The following is a 22,443-nucleotide window of genomic DNA, read 5'->3' on the forward strand; positions in this document are numbered from 1 at the left end:
CCCCAGTGCTCCAGGCACCTCATCCACACCCTGTGGCCTGCTCCCTGTGCACACTCCTGATGTGAAAGCAAGCTTTGGCATACAGCTAAGTGAGCACATGAAGAAGCCAGCCCAAATCTGCAGGCCAGGGAGAGACCACAAACTTGGGCTTGAGCTTCACCCTTGGGAGAGCAAAAGGGAGGCTGTCAGCGTCCACCCTGGTGCCTTGCAGGATCGAGAGAAGACACACAAGCTTAAGAATTCTGCTAAAAGAGGGAGCAAGAAGCGTGGAGCAGGTTCATCCATGGAAGGGGTGAGAAAGGTTCAGAATACTTAGCCAGGCTGATGGAAGTTATCCCTCTCCTGAAGTCAGTCAGCGAAGACTGGAGGAAACAACTGCTAATTCATATGCAAAGACAGCAACACAAGACTTTAAGGAACATAAAAATCAAGGAAACATGACACCACCAAAGGATCACATTAATCTGCCAGTAACAACACTGAGACATGGAGATCTGTGATTCACCTGACAAATAATTCAGAATAGGTGTTTTATGGAAGTTCTATGACCTACAAGAAAACACAGAAAGACCATTCGACAAAATCATGAAAACAATACATGAACAAAGTGAGTTTAAAAGAGAGAGAGAGACATTTAAAAAGAACCAAACAAATTCTGGAGCTGAAGAATACAGTGAATGAAATGAAGAGTTCAATAGAAAGCATCAACATCAGAAAGGATCAAGCAGAAGAAAGAATCTGTGAAGTAGAAGGCAAAACCTTTGAAATTATCCAGTTAGAGGAGAACAAAGAAAAAAGAATGAAAAAGAGTGAAGCAACCCTACAGGATCTTTGGGATACCATCAAGAGAAGCAATATGCAAATTATTGGAGTCCCAGAAGGAGAAGAGAGGGAGAAGGGAACAGAGAGCTTACTTAAAGAAATATGGCTGAGAACGTCCCAAATTGTGGAGAGATCTGGACATCCGAGTTCATGAAGCTCATAGGCCCCAAACAAACTCAATTTAAAGAGATCTTCTCCAAGATTCATTATAATAAAACTGTCAAAAATCAGTGACAGAGAGAATCTTAAGAGCAGAAAGAAAAAAATAAACTTATAACTTACAAGAGCATGCCTATAGGCTATCAGCAGAAACCTTACAGGCCCAGAGAGAGTGAGATGATATATTCAAAATGCTGAAAGGAAAAAACTGCCAACCAAGAATACTCTATCCAGCAAAGTTGTCCTTTAGCAAGACAGAGAGACAAAGACTTTCCCAGACAAACAAAAGCTGAGGGAATTCATCACTACTAGACCTGCCTTATAAGAAATGCTCAAAGTTCTTCAAGCTGAAACAAAAGGACATCAGTTAGTAACGTGAAAACATACATGACCCACTGGTGACAGTAAGTATATAGTCAAATTCAGGATACTCTAATACTATTGTGATATGGTGGGTTGTTAACCACTTAACTTTCTTATAAAGGTTAAAGGACAAAAGTATTAAAAACAGCTATAGCTACAATAATTCATTAATCAATGCACTATATAAAAAGAGGTAAATTGTGACATCAAAAACATAAAAGGGGGCATAAAAGGGTAGAGTTTTTGTATGTAATTGTATTTAGGTCATCATCAGTGTAAAATAGACTTATATCTTTATGATGTTTTATGTAAGCTTCATGGTAACCACAAAGCAAAACTCTATAGGAAATACACAAAGACAAAGAGAAGGGAATCAGAGCATACTACTATGGAAAATCATCAATTCACAAAGAAGGCAGCAAGAGAGGGAGAAAGGTACAAGGGAACCACAAAACAATAAGATCACATTAGTAAGTTCTTACCTATCAATGATTACTCTAAACGTAAGTGGATTAATTTCTCCAATCAAAAGCATAGAATGGCTGGTGGATAAAAGACAAGATCTAACTATATGCAGCCTACAAGACAGTCACTTCAGCTTTAAGGACACACATAGGCTTAAAGTGAAGAGACAGAGAAAGATATTCCATGGAAGTGGAAGCCACAAGAGAGCAGAGACAACTATTTCTATCAGACAAAACAGACTTTAACTCAAGGCTGCAACGAGAGACAAGGTCACTATAGAATGACAAAGAGGGCAGGGCATCGAGAGGAGGTAACAAAAATCAACGCAAGATGGATTACAGACTTCAACTTAAGGCCTGAAGCCACAGAGCTCCTGAAAGAAAGCATAGGGAAAGTCTCCTTGAAAGAAAGCATAGGGGAAATCTCCTTGCCATTGGGCTTGGCATTGTTTGGATATAACACCAAAAGCACAAACAAGAAAAGCAAAAATAAGTAAACACGACTACATCAAGCTAAAAAGCTTCTTCACAACAAAGGAAACAATCAACACAATGAAAAAACAACCTACAAATTGGGAGAAAATATTTGCAAATCATATATCTGATAAGGGGTTAATATCCAAAATATATAAGGAACTCATAAAACTTTAAAAGCAAAAAAAAACAAAAACTAAACATCTGATTAAAAAATGGGCAGAGGAGCTGAGTAGACATTTTTCCAAAGAAGATATACAGATGGGCAACAGGTACACGAACCGGTGCTCTACATCACTAATCATCAGGGAATGCAAATCAAAACCACAGTGAGATATCACCTCACACCTGTTAGAATGACTATTATCAAAAAGACAAAGGGCCGGCCCCGTGGCTGAGTGGTTAAGTTCTCGCACTCTGCTGCGGTGGCCCAGGGTTTCACTGGTTCAGATCCTGGGTGCGGACATGGCACCGCTCATCAGGCCACATTGAGGTGGCGTCCCATATGCCACAACTAGAGGGACCTACAACTAAAATATACAACTATGTACTGGGGGAGTTTGGGGAGAAAAAGCAGAAAGAAAAAAAAAAGATTGGCAACAGTTGTTAGCTCAGGTGCCAAACTTAAAAAAAAAAAAAAGACAAGAAATCACAAATACTAGGAAAGATGTGGAAAAAAGGGAACCATTTGCAATGTTGGTAGAAATGTAACCTGGTCTAGCCACTGTGGAAAACAGTATGGAGGTTCTCCAAAAAATTAAAAAGAGGACTACTATATTCCAGCAATCCCACTTCTGGGGATTTATCCAAAGGAAGTTAAATAAATCTCAAAGAGACCTGAACCCCCATGTTGATCATGGCACTATTCACAGTAGCCAAGACATGGAGACAATGGAAGTGTCTGTCTATGGATGAATGGGTAATATATATTGTGGAATATTATTCAGCTGTGAGAAAGAAATCACACCTTTGCAACACATGGATGGACCTTGAGAGCATTATGCTGAGTGAAATAAACCAGACAGAGAAAGACAAATACTGTATGATCTCACTTATATGTGCAATCTGGAAAAGTAGAACTCACAGAAACAGAAAGTAGAATGGTGGTTGCAAGAGGCTTGGAGGGGAGAATGGGGAGATGTCAGTCAAAGGTACAGACTTCCAGTTATAAGATGTATAAGTTCTGGGGGTCTAATGTACAGCATGGTGACTATAGTTAACAATACTGTATTATATACTGGAAAGTTGCTAAGAGTAGATCTTAAATGTTCTCACCACAAAAAATAAATGGTAATTATTTATGTAAGGTGATTGGATGTGTTAACTAACCTCATTGTGGTAAACACTTTGCAATATATACATGTATCAAATCATCACATTGTACCCCTTAAACTTACATAGTGTTATATGTCAATGTTATATCTCAATGAAGTTGGGAAAAAATAATTATAATTAAAAATTTTTTTCTGATGAAATAAAAGCCTTGAATAAAATGATTGACATTTTATTTTGGATGTGACTAAAATGTCTGTTTTCCCCCATTACATAAATTTAATAAAATTTCTAACTCCCAAAGGAATAGGATTGACCATGCATTTGGAATTTTACGGGCACCCTGCCTGCATTCTGCTGTGCTGAGCAGCCCCAGCACAAGCTGGCGGTGCACCGTGGGCACTCCAGCCTACGGGGCAGCTGCCATGGCTTTCCCTGCTCTCCGAAGGCTGGTTTGTAGAAAAAAACACTAAGAAAACACTGGATGGTGATCTGTCCTTGTTGATAAGACAAAATGCACATCTTTATTTGAATTTTTCATAACAATGGAATATTTGCTTATACATATATTAAAGTCTAGGGGTTTTGACTGTTTTCTTGTGCTTTTTTTTGGGGGGGGGGGGGGGGATTAGCCCTGAGCTAATATCTGTGGCCAATCCTCCTCTTTTTGCTGAGGAAGCCTGGCCCTGAGCTAACATCCGTGCCCATCTTCCTCTACTTTCTATGTGGGTCATCTCCACAGTGCGGCTTGATAAGTGGCATGTAGGTCTGCACTCAGGGTCTGAAGCAGCAAACCCTGGGCCGCCGAAGTGGAGCACGTGAACTTAACTGCTGTGCCACTGGGCTGGCTCCATCTTGTGCTTTTTTAAAAATGTAATCATGTGAGAAGAGTAAATATTTTACAGTTAGAAACCAGAACAGCCTAATAACAAATAAACATTAGACATATGAAACGCCTGTCCACCCTGAGTTAGGAGAAAGGAATCCTCACCCAGAAGTGCCTTTAGAAAAGACTTTTATCATAGTTTAATAGTATACGCTATTTTATAAAAATAATTAAATAGCATTTTTCTAGTGATAGAAACAGAATTTTATTTTCATCAAGAAACAAACATGTTTCCATAAAAAAAAGTTTCAACTGATTGTTTTCCTTTAAATACCTATAAAAATATTTTTTTTAACATAAGCTTGTGTGTAAAAAGTGACTTTTGAAATCTAGAAATAACAGATTAAGATATTTCAGATAAAAATATAATTCTTGGTCTTGGTTTCTCATTATTTTCCTCCTTCGAGTTTTCCAGAACTGAACATGTGGGCTAAAGTCTAGCCTCCGAAGAATCAGCGTCTATAGGTTTCCTAGTAATACACCCATTAGAAAAACAAATAAATTCCAAAGCCAGAAGGAACAATGACTTTATCAAGACTCCTGTGGGTGGGAGACTAGCTTTGTGACATGGTCAGCGACATTCCAGAAATGCCAGGTTTTCCTACAGAGGCTGGCCTTTCAGCTCTGCCTTTTGAGACTCGTCTTTTCACACGCCTGTTCACCCCGTCACCCTCCGTACAACGTAAATGTGCACGGAACGTGAGACCAATGAACCACTACAGCTGTAGTGTTTGAATTTTAGAAACTGGAAAGTTTACAGAGCAAAATGTGCAGTAAATAATAATATTGGATATGATAAACTCTTAATTATCTGTGGAACAATAGTTCTTTAATATGGGGGTGACGTGCCACGAGTCACATTTCTAAGCTGTATCTCCATTCTGACTATTGGTGAATGTTAATGCGAATTCATTTAATTTTTAGTCTAAATAATTGAAATTTTTTAGTCAATTTGGAATGTCCAAATTGAGTTCCAAGGTCAAAGATAGATAAATGTCGGATCGCTGCCCCCATTAGTCAATGAGATCAAGAAACTGCAACAGTCTCCTTTCTCTCCCAACGATCCATTTCATTTCTGTATTCCAAAGGTTTCCAGATTTGGGGAGTCTAAAGAACTGTCAAAGAGAAATTTGGGGCTCCAAGAAAGTCATTCCCACTTTTAAAAACTTTCTCTTGCCAAGTAAGAGTTAAAAACCATATATTGTCAGAATCATCTCATAAAAGGAAGACTATTTGAGAACCAAAAGAGTAGGAAGCACTTGACCACACACTAAAGGATATTCCTTTACACTGAAGACATTTAGCTTTATAAAAATTTCACTCCATTGACTTGTTTTCCTTTGCTGGCAGATGGGTGAAAATGTCCTTGCCCTCCTTGGAAACCACTGTTTTAGACCAAAGATAAGTTACCTTAAGGGAAAAAGCAGTCTAATTGATAGAAAAGAAGGGCAAAGAGGGATAAGAGTGTGATATTTTTAGGCACAATAAATCAGGAAGTACTTCTTTCCTTTAAAGTTTCAAGATCTTGCCAAGATGGATTTGTTTTTAATAGTCTAGATTAGATTAGCTCCAGCCATTCTATTTTTATAAATTAATCTGTCTTCCTTGTCAAAGAACTGTGGCCTTGCATCTTCACTCCTCTGAAGTGAAGGGATTAACGAAGTCTTTGCTGACTTTAGTTGCCATGCATCTATTGGGGGTTCTAATTAATAAAAACAGAGGCCATCTTTTCACAAACAGTAATGCTTCCATACACTGAGAATGTATCTTCCCAGGTGTGCCTGGCTTTAAATATCATTGGCACGTTCCTAACAAGACTGAACCCGAGCAGTGATGTCGTGTTGCAGTGTGGTTCTTTCAGATAGATTGCTCTCCGGTGGTAGGAACTGAACAGGTCAAAGAGCGGGTTTTGTCCCCATGAGTAAGTGTCAGAGAATTCACCCTGAGTCAGCAGCGCCTTTGTCAGAGTGGGCACCAAGCTGTCCCGGGATGAGACAGTGGTCCTGTGCGCTCCTGCATCCCATCTTGGGGACTCAGATCAAAGCCCCCGAGAGGTCAGGGGAGACCTGTGCTCATGCCTGTCACCAGTGTGTACTGAAAGCCCAAGTGTTGCCCAGAAGGCAGTGGTTGGTCCTTGAATGCCTTTGATCCTTATCTAGAAATTCTGCTAGCGTATGTCATATAATTGAGGTATGGTCTTTTATTGCTGCAATTAAAACTTTTCAAATGCATTATATTATCTCCACCCAAGCTAAAAGTCCTGCCCATTGTTTAAAAAGTGAGGTTAGTGACTTGTCAGACTGTGGCTGACTTTAGAGGCTGCACCCCACACCCTCGCAGGAGGCTGCTCTTGCTTTTTTCGTTTACATCTCGCCAAACAGTGTAATGGTCTTAACGTTTGTTTAGTGCTTTGACTTCCTTTATCACATAGAGATGGCAAACATTCTGTTGCTAACCTGAAGGGGCTCCAAGCAGGGACACTGGAGGATATGAAACCAGTAAAAGCTTATCAACTGATTCATTGATATGCTGTAAATTCCAAGCTTTTCATTTTGCTTTTGAGGGTGGCCATAAGTCAACACATTAGTAAGCAATTTGCTGACATCAAGATGGATCACTTGGAGAGGCCTCCTGGGCAGACAGAGTTCACCTGGGTACTTTTGTTATGTTACTACATTTTTTTAACTGTTTAGCCTGTATGTTATTTGTCAATGACGAGTAATTGCTTTACGTATCAATAACCTGAACTCATAATTACTTATCAAATATCTGAAATATAAGACTTAAAAGGGAAAATATGTGAAGACATGCATTCTTTTGAAAACGGAAAATTTTGTGTATTGTCTGTTTCTCTAGAATTAATATTACCCATTAGTTTAAAAACTAGAACTCAATGGCCTTTTTTTTTTTTTGCCAGTTCTTGCCCTTTCGCTTACTAGGGGCATCTGACCCATATAACACTGAGGGAGTAAATAAAGAGGGGTGCTGAACACACGAGACTCTGACATTTAAGAAATATTTAAGAATCGCTACACCTGGGACAGTGCTCTGAATTGGCCACAAAAGTATTCAATAAAGGTGGTTTCATTTTTTTAAATATTACCCTTGCTAATTTTCAAATACTTGAAGCTGCTTCAGAACCAGGACAGTCACAGCAGTTCACTCCGAGAAATTTGGCATGAGTATATACCGAAGGATTTGCAGTCTGTTTATTAACAAGCCAATGTCAGTGTAACGATATAGCTAAACGCCCAGGCTTCGCTGAATCTGGACACGGGAAGTAACTTCAAAGTCACTCCGCCCAGGCGTTGTTCCTTCTCTAACCCCCGGAAAGGGCCGTGTGCTTGACTCCGGTGGAATATGTCCTGTGGGGCGTACAGGCGTCCTCCTCTCTAACCTACCGCAAACCTACAGGCAGAGTTCCTCCCTGCGCGCCCCGGCCTCCCCAGGATGAAGCCCAGGGCTCCTCGGGGCGCCGCTGAGCGCGGGAGCAGCCGGGCCGGCCAGCAGGAAGCCGCTGCGAGGAGGCTCCTTCTGCGGCGCCGTCGCGGAAACGCGGCCCGGACGCCTGTCCTGGGGACCCGTGAGCCAGTGTGGCCAGACGGTGGGAAAGCGGTGAGAGGAGAGGCGCGCAGGCCCCGGGACCTCAGCCTCCAGGCGGTTCGGGAGGGGAGGTGTGATGGAGCCGGAGGGGGCAGGCGCAGTTTGGAGGAGGCGACGCGGGCGTCGGAGGAAAGCTGGAGGAGCCTGGCTCCGCGAGGGGGTGCGCGTCTGCCGCGGGCCCCTCCCCGGGCCCTCCCGCTCCCGACCCCGACCCCGACCCCGACCCTCCGCAGGCGTCTCTGCGCCCGGCCTTCCTTCCGAGCGGAGGGGGCAGGTGACAGGAGGGCCCCGGCTCTGCCAGGCGCCGTCCCGGACGGGGTGAGTGGTTCTAGAGGCGCGTGCGGGGAGCAGGTTCAGGCGGAGGGGGCATGGGTGCAGAGGGTGCGAGCACCTGTAGGGCCACTTCTTGATAAGGTGAGAGCTGCAGGATGCTGCCCACCTTACCCACAAGAATTTTATACTGTACGAGGCCAGTTTTAAGTGCAAATATAAGAGCATTTAATTCGCATGTGGAATCACCAGAATCACACCGTTGGCATTTCTGCCTGGGACACACATGTATTTCATTCTCACCAGAACCGCTGAAATGCTGAGGAACCCTGACTCCACCGAGATTTCACTCCTCAGGGCGCATGTCCTGCCAACACGGGGCCCTCGGCTTGCTGCTGGGGAGGCTCAGATGGCTCGTGTTCCCCTTTCCTCCTGCGTTGGCATTCTCAGTGTTAGTGGCTCCAGGACCTGGATGTGGCTAGGAAAGGACCTGAGGGGTTCCATCCAGGAACTGGAATTCAGAAGGGAAGACAACACTGGGGCCCAGGAAGTGGTCGGAAGCAGAAAGGCTAAGAATTTTCCAGAGCAGAAGGAAACACAGACTTAAGAAGCCCAAGGAGCCCCAATAAGATTTTTTTAAAAAAAGAAGGCATGTCCAGTGAAGCTGCAGAACACAAAGGGAAAGACGCCAGAGGCAGGCGGAGCCGAGGGATGAGGCGCAGGGGAGCAGTCCTCGGAGGGCGGGAGACAGAATTCTACAAACACCAGTGAGGGTCAGTCAAGAACAGAGGCAAAGGAAAGCCTGTTTCAGACAAACAAAAACCGGGAGAGTGCCACTCCAAGGCCTTGTGACAGGGAATTCTGTAGGACGCTTTCATGAAGAACGAACGTGATCCCAGATGCCACGTCTGTGACCTGAGAAGGAGGGAGTGGAGGGCCGTGGTGGAAGGGAGGGTGAGTCTGCTCCATACCACTCGGCAACACCAGGGTCCTGACGTCTTCCAGGGTCAACTGAGGCCGAGAGCAAGTGAGCAAGCTTAAGTACACGACAGTCACATAAATCAGGAGAAGAAACTCAGGCTGAAGCGCTTGAAGATCCTTGTGTTGAGTGAGAGGATAAAAATTCTGACTGACTTTAGACATGAATGATCTAAGTACGCGTTTCTTGGGTAGCAGCTAAAAGAAGAGAAACGGAGTTTTAACCTTCAAAGTAGTAAAGAGAAAGACAGAGATAAAACATGTCACTTGAAACGAAGAGCAGAGATAAAAACAACCAACGGCCGGACAGTCAGCAAACAGAACAGGATGCACACACCGTGGTGTGTGTCAGCCCCCACAGAGACGCGTGACGGAGTGTGCCGGTCACAGTCAGATCCGACGACAGGCTGCTTAGAGGAAATTCTTATGCATGAAAACGTAAGAATACAGTGTGTGTAGACACATATATTTACCAAGAAAACTCGACACAGAGAAAGCTGGGGTGCTGATGTCAGACAAAGCCGCTTTCAAAGCAAAGGCCCTGGACACAACGTGGAACCCCGCAGCTCGACGCAGCACATGTGGTCTTTCAAGTACAAATACGTCACCTTCAGAACTGACCATAAATATTGTCATCGTTGTTTGCGTTTAAAACATGTAGGCCACAGTGTACTTAAGCTGGAAATAAAAAGTTTTTCAAATAACTCAAAATATCTCACATTTGGAAATTAACAAACAGTTGTAAATAACCCACTCGTTAGTCAAAGAAGAAATTCTAGAAAATATTTTGAACTGAATTCATAGCAAAATAGATATCAAACTTGTGGAATATAACTAAAGCAACATTTGTTTCTTCTGTACTAGGTATCTTTGCAGAATCAGCTACCTGAGCACAGAAGGAGTTTGTGATTCTCACGTAGTCTAACATATCGAAGCATTTATTAGCTTTTTTGCTACGTTACACCAACTGGCATTAAGATTGGGGTATTCAGCATTGGAGGCACCTCCCCAGTGTTACCTGTTGTATTTGCAAAACTGACAAGTCCGTTTTGTCAACAAGTATTTATTAAGTGCCTGCCACTTCAGCGCACCTCGAGAGATTTAAAGATGGGGTGGAGACCCTTGGAAAACACCGTAGGGTGTTATCAATATGAAGTACAGGACTCCCAGCCCCGAATTGACAATAACAAAGGAAACACGGCAAGGTGAGTGCCAACAGCACTGCTGAAGCAGATTCCGACACAGTAGGGCTGGGCAGGCCTGAGAATCTGCATTTCTAACCCCACTACCACCACCACCACCACCAGGGATGCTCATACTCCTGGTCTGGGATGCACTTAAGAAGAATACTGACTGCGACCAGGTCACACTAGCGCGTCTTCTCCAGATAGCACTTCTGTGTTCGGAATTTGAGAACAGGCCTCTTAACTTAAAATACTTTGTAAGGTCTGGAATAGAATGTGACCTCTTTTTCTTCTGAGATCTAATTTTGGAGGAAGAAAAGATCTTACCTTTCAGGTATATATGGGAAATAGCTCACAATTCAAGAAAACCCAAGGTAGAGAAAACTTGATTATAAAACATTAATTGGGGACTGCCTGTGGCGCAATGGTTAAGTTTGCATGTCCTGCTTCGGCGGCCCGGGGTTCGCCAGTTCAGATCCCGGGAGTGGACCTATGCACAGCTTGTCGAGCCATGCTGTGGCAGGTGTCCCATGTAAAATAGAGGAAGATGGGCACAGATGTTAGCTCAGGGCCAGTCTTCCTCAGCAAAAAGAAGAGGATTGGTGGCTGATGTTAGCTCAGGGCTAATCTTGCTGGAAAAAACCCTACATTAATTGGAAGGCAATTGTATATATTTCCAGGTAATTCTTCCTTTTACAAAGTATAGAGAACTCTTTTACTTTCAATAATTTAGAAATTATCAGATATTTGAAAGGCTGAGGAACAAAGAAATGACAATCAGAGTCCTGGGAAACACTGCCCGTTGAAGACCATAAATTAAGAGACAGCTGCCTGGCAATTATAATTAGAGTCAGCGTGAAGCAGAATTTGATTCATCACAGGAAAGCATCTTCGCCCAGTATGCAAGTATGGCTAAAAGACAGTTGCCCACAAAACCCCAGAACACAGGTGCCTGGCTTCAAACTGCCAACTGTCAGCCATCAGGGCTGCATCACAGCATGGCCCCTCACTGAAACCCAGCGCCCACCCTTGTAACAGCCCCGATGAAGGCCAGGACAAAGGTCAAAGGCCAGGCTGGGGCTCGCTCCCACCTCCACTCCCTCCCTAAGCCGTAGGAGGGAGGAAAACTGGAAGGAAGCACCACGCCCAGGAAGGACCTTCTGAAGTCTGACCTTAGATACACAGCTTCTGGAGGGGACTTAAACACTGCACTCTGCCAGCTTGCTCCACATTAAAAAAGAAAAAAAAATACACGTGGGATGTCCAGCAGATTGGAATATTTGAAAGCTAGAAAGTCCTACACCATCTAGAATGTATCTTCTCCATATCACACACACACATCTAAATGTCTTCCAGATTCTGACAGGCTTAGTTCATTTCATCCAGCCCAATTCCATGAAACAGACGTAATCACTGAATCAGGATACTTCTAATTGCTGGAACAAATAGCCCCCGAATTTCAGTGACTGAAAATAAAAGCTTTGGTCTCACCTCTGAGTACAGCATGCCCCTCTGTGGGATGCAGGCACTGTTCCCTCCATCTTTTTGCTCTGCCATCCCCCGAGCCTCAGGGACCTGTGTGTCATGCTTGGAGACCCCATTCCCATTTGGATGGGCTCTGTCATGTGGCCCCACCTAGGACAGGGGGATGGCAAATATGGTTTCTGGATGAGACACCAACTTCTATAGACAGCTCCATGCTGGGGAAAGACGAGCAAGAGAGCAAGAAGTTACAGCCACCACTGTCACGACCCTTTACCCAACAGATCATTCTATGCCATTCTATCAGTCTTCAAATGTTGAACCAAGGAGCTGGCCCTGGGTTAGCGACCTCTTGGTGCCTCAGATGCCATGGTCACTCTGCAATGATCCAGTTCCTTCTAGTTCATTTCTTCCTGAGCCTTCAGGCTGTGCTGTCCTGTCCAGAGAGCCACGAGCCACGTGTAGCTGTCAAGCCCCTGAAGTGAGGCCAGTCCAGATTGAGATGTGCTGCAAATGCACAGTGCACATGGGATGTCAAGGCCTGTTTAACGGGAAAAAAGAACGTACAAGATCTCACTGATAGTTTATTCAATTGATACCTTTTGAAATGATATATGTGATACATTGGGCTAAATAAAATATATTATTAAATTTAATTTCGCCTTTTTAAAAACTTTTTAAATGTGCCTCCAGCGAGTTTTAAGATTACAGATGTGACTCCGTTACATTCCTGTTGGACAACGCTGATCTAGAGTGGCTCCTAAGTCTTACATTTTAGAAAGTTCTAAAACAATTATACTAAACGGTTTTTTCTAAGTATATCATACACCACTTAGAGAAGATTAGGGAGGGGAAAATAATAAAATCAAACACAGTCCTACCCCCAAAACTCTTTAATAAAAACCATTCACTCTGCCCCCACCCTTGCCTTAGCTGTTTCTAGTCTTTTCTCATAAGATTCCCTCAACAGCGATGCCCTTCCTCCTACTCTGATCATCCAGATCCTTACAACTCAGTTGAAATCCATGAAGCGATTCTTCCTTCCCAGCCCATCGAAGGAGATTAACTCCTGGACTCTTGAAGCCCTCTGTCATCACAATATCAGTTACCTATCCAGGCATTTCTGCTAAGGTGTGTGGTCCTGAAAAATCGTGCAGGACTTATGGGAAAACCATCTAAAACCTGTACAACCGTAACCAGAACAATAATTATCTTACTAAAAACCCTACGAAAGTTTAAGACACTTTAAATTTCTAATAAACCAATAACTACAGGATTTTCCCTTTTTAAAAAAGCAGTGATGGCATCTTGACAAAGGGCATATATAGAAGGGTCGAAGATTCCTAATTTTGGAGATTAAAATTCACAGAGATGAGGGGAATCACATAGTAAATATTTCCACATTGGAGCACCGGCCAACCTGAGAGGAGGGAGGGACCTCGGCCCCGCAGTCAGCAATGTTCCCACTCAATGGTGCAAAACCAGCGTGCTGGGGGCCCCCGTGAGTCCCGGGACTCCACGCCATCCAGGCACATCTGTCTTTATAGACGCATCTGAGTGGGCTCCCATGGCACATACATGCTTCGGAGCAGCAGGGTCTGGAGCGACTTTTGGTCGTCCTGGCAATTCAGGCTTGTTGCCATCAGGAGGCAACAGCATGCCATGCCACCACCGCCAAGGACTCCTGGTCAATCACACGTCATAAGATCCCTGTGCTTTCCTAAATAATTTTGTATCAAAAATATAGTACTTTATAAAAAGAACTGAGTATGAGGGAACATTAGAGACTGTATTTAAGGCAATGCTTTGAAAGCAAACTTTTTAAAAGTTTGATAAAATGTAATATGCTGCCTCCATATTTATGGTAGCAGTGAAAACAGAATTTTAAGTCCTAAAGATGTGTTCTGTAGCAAGGGGGCACACCACTGTCCACAACTGATCACCTCAGCTCATGAAAACATATTTTTAACATCCTTAGGCAATGGGGGTTTTCAAATTATGAGAAACGCAGAATGAATAACTAGCTTAAAAGAAAACGATAGTCTTTGTCTTGGATTCCTTTTTTTTCAACGGCCACACCAAAGTGCTAATCCGTAATCTGCAAGCACGGGGGAAGACGGCTGGAAGCAGAGCCATGTGAACCAGCTCTAGTTACGAAACGCCTGGCGGTAGCATAGGACGTCGCGGCCTCGTCAGTGACAGTCCTCCTTAAGATTAGAATAAATGATGCCCAAGCAGGATGATAATGTGACGAATTGTGTAAAGTTTTAATTCCTCTCTCTCAACTATTAATCCCAGTTCCTCACTAACAGTAACCAAGGTTTACTGGTTAAGATTACAGATGTGACTTTTGTGGGAATCTCTCTGCACAAATTATCTGGACTTGGAGTTATTAAGTAAATAACCATATGTCTATTTCCCCAGAAAGTATTATCCAGAGGCAGAGAGTTGAGGAAAGTCAGTAAAAGGGGTAGTGAGGACTCAAGAATGTGCTTCGCTTGCACCTGCACCCGGAATTCTACTCTGGGCCCGTAAGCTCGTTCCCTCCTCTGTCCTCCTCAGTTCACAGAAATCAGCCACCGAATGCTGTGCTCCTACCACACGGACATCGACGAGCTCTTCTCAGAGATCGACCACTGCCTGGCCATGAACCGAAGCGTGCTGCAGCAGCTGGAGGAGAGGTGCGGCCACGAGCTCACCGAGGACGACTGGGAGAGGATCCAGACCCAGGTAGGCTGCGGGGAGCCACGCGGCCACCAGGAGTCTGCAGCCACGCTGGAGGGGAGCCAGAGGTGCCAGGCCTGGGCTCCCTGCCCTGTGTGCCTGCACCCGCGGGGGGACCCCTGACCTTGGTCTTGTGCTCCGGGGTGAGCAGCATGGCCCTTCAGTTTGAAATTCTGCTTTTTTTGTGCCATTTTGCGAACAATGAAAACACCAAAGGGAAAACACTGCCTGACGTGTTACCTTCCTGAGGGGTTTGCTGCCAGTGCTGGCCGGCCCTCCCCTGCGTCTGCAGCAGCCACGGAAGAAAGGGTCACTCCAGATCCCCCCGTGGAGAAACTCACTCAGAAAATCATAGAAACAGGGAAATCTCTAAGGTAGTTTAGCAGCTACATAGTTAAGTATTTTGAAAAAGACTACTCTGTATTGTTTAATTAAAAGGAATTCTATATTATTAATGTTCAGCATTTTACAAACCATTTTTGTCTTAAAATTTTTTATCACAGGTGGGTTTCCATCCGTTTCCATTTTTCACAAGAGTAAGAGTATAGATATAATTAGTGTTATTTTAACACAGAAGGAATCTGCTTTATTTTTGGAAGATCCTTGCCTCTTGGTGTACAGTTCTCCTGAGATCTAGGATGCGTCCTCGGCGAGGATCGGGCACCGGCATGACGCCCCGCTCTCTTGTTGCAGGCTCTGCGCCGTGAGGCCCCCGAGTGCCCCATCTGCCTCACACCGCTCTCCGCCCGCAGCGCCGGTGGCCGCCCGCCCTCCCGGGAGACCGCGCTCCTGTCCTGCTCACACATCTTCCACCACACATGTCTCCTGGCCCTGGAGGAGTTCTCCCTGGGGGACAGCTCTCCTTTCCACGCCTGTCCTCTCTGCCGCTCTTGCTATCAAAAGAAAATTCTTGAATGTTGAATTCATAGTCAGGAAAAATTATATAATTCTGGGGCAAAGTTACCTTAATTCTGAACAGATTGTGTGAGTTTGGGGTTAAATACTACAGTGAAATCTGTTCTCCAGTGAAATAATCCCTTAGTAGTTGTACCTAGAAAACCTAACTATATTTTAAAAGCTGACAACCCATCCAGTTTTAGTCTTTAGTTTAATGAGTTGAAAAAAGTGAGGAATGGATGAAAACTTGAGTTTGAGAGGCTCCAGAGTGAACTGACTTGCTACGCATCTGGTTAATCAGTTGGGATCGCTCCTAACAGTGGAATGACCCCCTTTCTTTCGCGGGGATCTGATTGACTGGCCTATCTACATGCAGCTCTGACTGGCACCGGGAGGGCCTGCCCTAGGGTCCCAGCCCAGGTCTTCCCCGGCTCTGCCGTGCGCCTGGTTCCTTACACAGCTAGTGTCCGACAACAAGCTGGTAACCTGACAACACTCTTGAAATTAAGTGTCTTACGGCCTCTGCCATTCCTAATGCTTTTCTTGTAGTAATTGCTTTATTTCTATGTGATAAATTGCTGCTGTTCTTCAGCGTTTGAATCTGTAAACCCAAAATATACAAATAAAATATTCAGTAATCGTCAGCATCAGAAGATGGTAAATCACCTTGTATTGACTGAGAGCCACACGTACTGCTTTAGCTCATACATGAAGAAGTCCATGAAACTGCTTTGATCAGAGCACTCTGACCCTGGTTTACTCTTCCTGGGAGCCTGGTCGTTTACAGTAACCAAGTACAGTTGTATCTGTTACGCAGTCCCCAAGGCCCCAAATCTCAGTGGCTTAGAAAGAAGCCTGTTCTCTCTGAGCCACTCAGCCCGTCAGCAGTTGGGTGAGGGGCCAAGTGGTTGCTCCAAGTGGCCTCTGGCTTTGTGGCTCCTTCTGGCTTGTGACTCACAGCTCTGCGTCACCCTAAGTCCCAGTGAATGCCCTCACCTGCTGGGGAGGAGCAGGCAGAGATGCTGGCAGGCCACGCTTGGGCATACGGGCACCCATCACTGCAGCCCCAGCTAACTGCAGGCCAAGGAGACAGTAAGCCAGCGCCCAGGAGGAGAAAGGCACACAGGTTGCCAAGCCTGTGTCGGGGTGTAGAACACTCCCGAGACCGTGTGGGAAGAAATACAAAAATGCATATTCCTATTATCTCATTCTTTTAAAATGCTCATCTGGTATGTTTTATTTATATATAGCTGTATATATATGTATCACTTATGAGTAAATACACATATGTTGGGGTGTGCTCAAACATTCTTTTTTTTTTTTTAAAGATTTTATTTTTCATTTTTTTCTCCCAAAGCCCCCCGGATACATAGTTGTGTATTTTTAGTTGTGGGTCCTTCTAGTTGTGGCATGCAGGACGCCACCCCAGCATGGCCTGATGAGTGGTGCCATGTCAGCGCCCAGGATTTGAACCAGCGAAACCCTAGGCCGCCGAAGCAGAGTGCACGAACTTAACCACTCGGCCATGGGGCCCGCCCCCTCAAACATTCTTTAATGATGCAGTATCCCATTACAAAATTTGGAGACGAATTTGGAGAAAGCTTTAAGCAACGCACAAACACTTGTGTTGTGAGGTAGCAGAAGAAAGCTAGGTCGCGGATCTCACTGTTCCATCAAAAGGCCAATGAGGCACACGCTTCTCTCCCCGTGCCCTGACAGGTACAGCAGAGCCATGTGACAAGGCCTGGGCAGCGTGACTGCACTGCTCCAAAGCTAGAGCCTGGAGGGCGGGCCCCAGATGCAGGAGTCACTCAGTGACAGTGGGAGTCCACTCAGGGCCGTACATGGCCACGTCCCAACTCTTGTTCCTGGGCACGACGTCTGGGGGTTGCTGCGCAGACATCCTGCATTCCTGCCTGCTGCTGAGCCCATTTCTCAAGCTTTCCCACTGAATCTGTGAGCTGTCACATTTCCAGTAAGTTCTTTTGTGGCTCAAGCGGGCAAAGTCCATTTCTGCTCTTTGCAACCAAGTACCTTACTGACATAGGAATTAGTTGTAGGCAACAGACACTCAGGAAACTCGGGGTGCTGGAAATTGGGGATTGGTCATCACTGGGAATGAATGATGAAAATCCTGTAAGTGTTCAGGGATGAGTCTCAGGCAGCTGTGACAGTCAATGGCAAAACAGGTAATTTTCTTATTAAAAAGCTTTCTGAAATGGCAAGCCCATCAAAGGCTTGAGGAATCCAAGTTGTGCCCACAGAACCATTTAAAAGGGACTTCAGGGGAGTAGCTGCTCCTCTGGATGGTTTGAAGAGGACAGCACATTCTCAGGTCGAGTCACAAAAACCATGCACACTTTCATATGATTCTATCAGAGCCGCGTCAGGTCTCTCATATGAAAATTGGGTCACTGACCAAGAAAGAATTGAGGCCCTGAGAAGCGTGAGTTGGTGGAGGACTCAGAAGAGGGAAGATGTGTGATGCTATTTAAGTCCACTGTCATAATCCATAAGTCTCTGGAGTTATTTAAAAATATCATTTTGGGGGAGGGGGCCAGCCCCACAGCCAAGTGGTTAAGTTCATGCGCTCCGCTTCAGCGGCCCAGGGCTTCACCGGTTCAGATCCTGGGCGCGGACATGGCACCACTCATCAGGCCATGTTGAGGTGGCATCCCACATGCCACAACTAGAAGGACCCACAACTACAAATATACAACTATGTACCGGGGGATTTGGAGAGGAAAAAGCCAAAAAAAAAAAAAAAAGATGGGCAAGTTGTTAGCTCAGGCGCCAATCTTGGAAAATATATATATACACATCATTTTTACATTTCCAGGTGGTTGGGTATTTATTATCATTCTGTTAGTAAATTCCAGTTTCGTTTCATTTGATGAGGGGATATGATCCTGTCAGTCCCATTGCTGTGATAATGCTTATAACGACAAGCGTTTGTCTCCTGTTTGTTGGATGAGGTTGGCCAACTGGTGTGTGTGTGGTGTGCTCAGCTGGGCTTGGCTCCAAACCTGAGTTAGACCCGGATGTGTTCCCTGAGCTTTGTGAATTTGCTTTCTGGCACCTGCAACCTAGGAGTTCTGATGAGTAAAAGATAGCACAAACCAGGGTGGAACCAAAGAAGAGGAAGAAACAAGAGTGGGAACAAACCAGGGCAAGAAAGAGGCTGAGCTACACACTGAAAACACATGCGCGCGCTTGCTTTGGGAGAACTGCACGTTTGGCTCTGAGCTTCCTAGTCGTGCACCCAGAGGAAAATCGTGTCTGCTACACAGTCCATCATGTCTGTGAGTTAAAAACAAGGCAAGTATTCAGGAAACAGATGACTACTCTCTGTTTCTCCCTGAGAAAAGTGTCTTTCTCTTTTATTTTTTGAACGGGTGACTGGAGTGGCCATGGAGGAGCATCACTCAGATCTCTTTTCGAGAGAATGGCTGTGGGAAGTTAGCTCAGTGCTCACACCAAGGCCACGTGCTCCCGGCTCCTCTTGAGCACAGCAAGGGTCCAGACCCCCACGGGGGTGCCATTCACACCAGTGTATGCTTTCATCTCATGGACAACCTCTCCTTATACTCAACCCAGACATGACTTTTCCCATAAAAAGGCCAGTTATGACATAATAAAATGGCGCTCACCTCAGTGTCCCTTGGAAGATGCAGTGGTGAGCTTCAGGGGCAGATTTTGTAAAATGCTCCTCAGTAGGAGGTGATGACCCCACAGCAAGGTCAATGACAGCAGCTTCTCTGGTGCAGTCTGCAGGGCGTGCTCTCTGTGTATCACGCTTGCTCCAGGACTTTCTCTGGACTATCTGTAAGGCTGTGTTGACTGCGTGTCCTTCAAGTAATTCTAATGGAAAATCATTCCTATTGCTTTTTGGATAAATACTGGTTGGCAATGCCTTTAAAATTTACCCCATAGTAAGTACCAGGAGTGCTTGCTTCTTCCATACAAGACTATTTGTATGTATACTGATACGCCTTAATGGACAACAGGGTGTGGAATGGAGTCAACTCCTCCGGAAAGCTGAAAGCCTAGAAGAACACCTGCTGACAAAGCCATGCTGACTCTCCTCTGGGGCGAGCCACAGGAGTGCCCAGATTCCCATTTAAAACAAATAGATAACACACGGATCTGAGCTCTTATTTCTAGCGGTGGCAAACTCAAATGCCTTCTGCGACCAAGCAGGTAACAGACAGTGAAGAAGGCAGTTGGTTATTGCCATGATTTCTAAATGTGGAACTTAATGTTGCCAGATTTTCTAATTTTTCAAGAGAATATATCTCGTTCAAAAGACACCAAATCTTTTGACACTGACAACAATATAGTACTGGGATAGAAACAGGCATATAGCTCAATAGAACAGAATACAGAGCCCACAAATAAACCCACACATATATGGTCAATTAACTTACGACAAAGGAGCCCAGAACACACAATGGGGAAAGGAGAGTCTCTTCAATAAATGTTGTTGGGGAAACTAGACCACTATCTTACACCTCACACAAAAATTAACTCAAAACAGATTAAAGACTTGAACATAAGACCCGAAACCATAAAAGTCCCAGAAGAAAACATAAGTGGTAAGCTCCCTGACACAGGTCTTGGTGATGCTCTTGGATTTGACACCAAAAGCACAGGCAACAAAAGCAAAAATAAATGAGACTACATGAAATGAAAAAGCTTCTGCACAGCAAGGAAATAAGATGAAAAGGCAACCTACAGATTGGGAGAAAATATTTGCAAATCATCTATCTAATAAGGACTTAACATCCAAAATATGTAAAGAACTCATACAACTCAATAGCAAAAACAAACAATCTGAATGAAAAATAGGCACAGGATCTGAATAGACATTTTTCCAAGGAAGACATACAGATGGACAACAGGCACATGAAAAGGTACTCAACATCCCTCATTATCAGGGAAGTGCAAATCAAAACCACAATGAGATATCACCTCATTAGAATGACAATCATCAAAAAGACAAGAGATAACAAGTGTTGGCGAGGATGTGGAGAAAAGGGAACCCTTGTGCACCGTTAGATGGGAATGTAAATTGGTGCAGCCACTATGGAAAACAGTATGTAGGTTCCTCAAAAAAATTAAGAAATAGAACTACCATATGATTCAGCAATTCCACTTCTGGGTATTTATCCAAAGGAAATGAAAACACTAACTCAAAAAGAAATCTGCAGCCCATGTGCATTGTAGCATCATTTATAATAACCTAGATATGGAGAAAACCTAAGTGTCTATAGGTGGATGGATGAAGAGAATGGGATACACACACACACACACACACACACACACACACACAGAGGAATATTATTCAGCCATAAAAAGGAAGTCCTGCCATTTGCGACAACATGGATAAACCATGAAGGCATCATGCTAAGTGAAATAAGTGAGACAGAGAAAGACAAATACAGTATGATCTCACTTATATGTGGTATCTAAAAAAAAAACCAAAAACCAAACTCATAGATACAGAGAATAGATTGGTGGCTGCCAGAGGCAGGGGTTGGGGGTGGGCAAAATGGGTGAAGGGAGTCAAAAGGTACAAACTTATAGTTGTAAAATAAAAGTCCCAGGACGTAATGCAGAGGATGGGGACTATAGTTAATGATCCTGTGTTGTATATATATGAAAGCTGCTGAAAGTATATCTTAGTTACCATCAAAAGAAAAAAAATTGTAACTATGTGTGGTGATGGATGTTAAACAGATTTATTGTGGTGATCATTTCACAACACATATATATATTGAATCATTGTTATGTACCTGAAACTTAACATGTGAATTACATCTCAATTGAAATAAAAAAAAGACACTGAGATTACAGTAGTAAACTAAAACACCTATGCTCTCACACAACTATGGCATTGTGGAATTTTTGTGATTCATTAATGTTGACTCAATTTTTAAAATGTTGAACTGGCAAAAACACGTTTGTAAATTGAGCACAGCCCTCAGCCCACTTGTTTGCCATCCATGCCGTACAGAGACATGCTGGGGACGGAGGCCCTACAACACGACCAGAACACCCTGGGCTTGAAAAAGTTTTCTTCTAGATAGAAGCCCACTCTACCACAATGAAACCCTAGTAAAGTATCCACAGAATAACTGGTTTTGAGTAATGCTATTTCTTAATGTACTTTTCTGAAACCATTTACTAAGATAAACCAGAGTAACTTGTTGGATGTGGTTATTAAAAGTTGGGAAACACCGACCCCAAAGAACTTAATTTCAGCAGAGTTGATCAGTAGCCAACAATTAGGTAGCAAGAGTAGTTGTCTCTTCGAATCCATCTTGGATCAAGATGATGAAACTTTATCAACTGCATTTAAAAAGTGTGTAGAGGAGGAGAGTTTTCCTTGACGCTTTTAGGGTCCCCAGCTGGGTCTGAAAACTAAACTGACAAAGACGATTAACAGGAGAAAAGCACACAAATGTATTTAGTGTAAGTTCACGTGCCATGGGAGCCTTCACAAAGAATGAAGACCCAAGGAAACAGACCTGAGTGTTTCAGGCGAGGCCTGCCGAGGAGCGGGCAGCCGCCGGGGAGGGTACCGCAGGCTAAGGAGGGTGAGGAGCATGGTCAACGGGCTTCAGCAAGACCTCCTTGTCAGGATTCTGCAGAGAGAAGGATGCTCCTTTCCTCTGCTGTTCAGACGGCATCTCCCACAAGGGAGTCTTAAGACCTGCGTCAGGGAAGGAGGGTGATGGGCAAGGAGGTCTGAGAGAAGGCCCTGCTTCTGGCGTTTTCGAAAACTCCTTCAGCTTTAAACAGTCAACATGCCAAGGTGCTATATCTTGGGGTAGTGTGTCCTGAACTCCATCAAATGCTTACT

General features: G+C 44.2%; 1 protein-coding gene across 1 annotated transcript in view; it reads left to right on the top strand.

Annotated features, from left to right (window-relative positions):
- Nucleotides 1–16,320, top strand: part of RNF32 (ring finger protein 32) — a 43,823-nt gene extending 27,503 nt beyond the window's left edge. Inside the window, exons 8-9 of the mRNA XM_046670606.1 lie at nucleotides 14,520–14,687; nucleotides 15,375–16,320. Coding sequence (XP_046526562.1) covers nucleotides 14,520–14,687; nucleotides 15,375–15,602 — 396 coding nt within the window. The 3' untranslated portion in view covers nucleotides 15,603–16,320. The remainder of the gene's footprint in view (nucleotides 1–14,519; nucleotides 14,688–15,374) is intronic.
- Nucleotides 16,321–22,443: the final 6,123 nt, after the last annotated feature.

Source organism: Equus quagga, chromosome 8 (genome assembly GCF_021613505.1).
Source record: "Equus quagga isolate Etosha38 chromosome 8, UCLA_HA_Equagga_1.0, whole genome shotgun sequence".
NCBI classification, from domain to species: domain Eukaryota; kingdom Metazoa; phylum Chordata; class Mammalia; order Perissodactyla; family Equidae; genus Equus; species Equus quagga.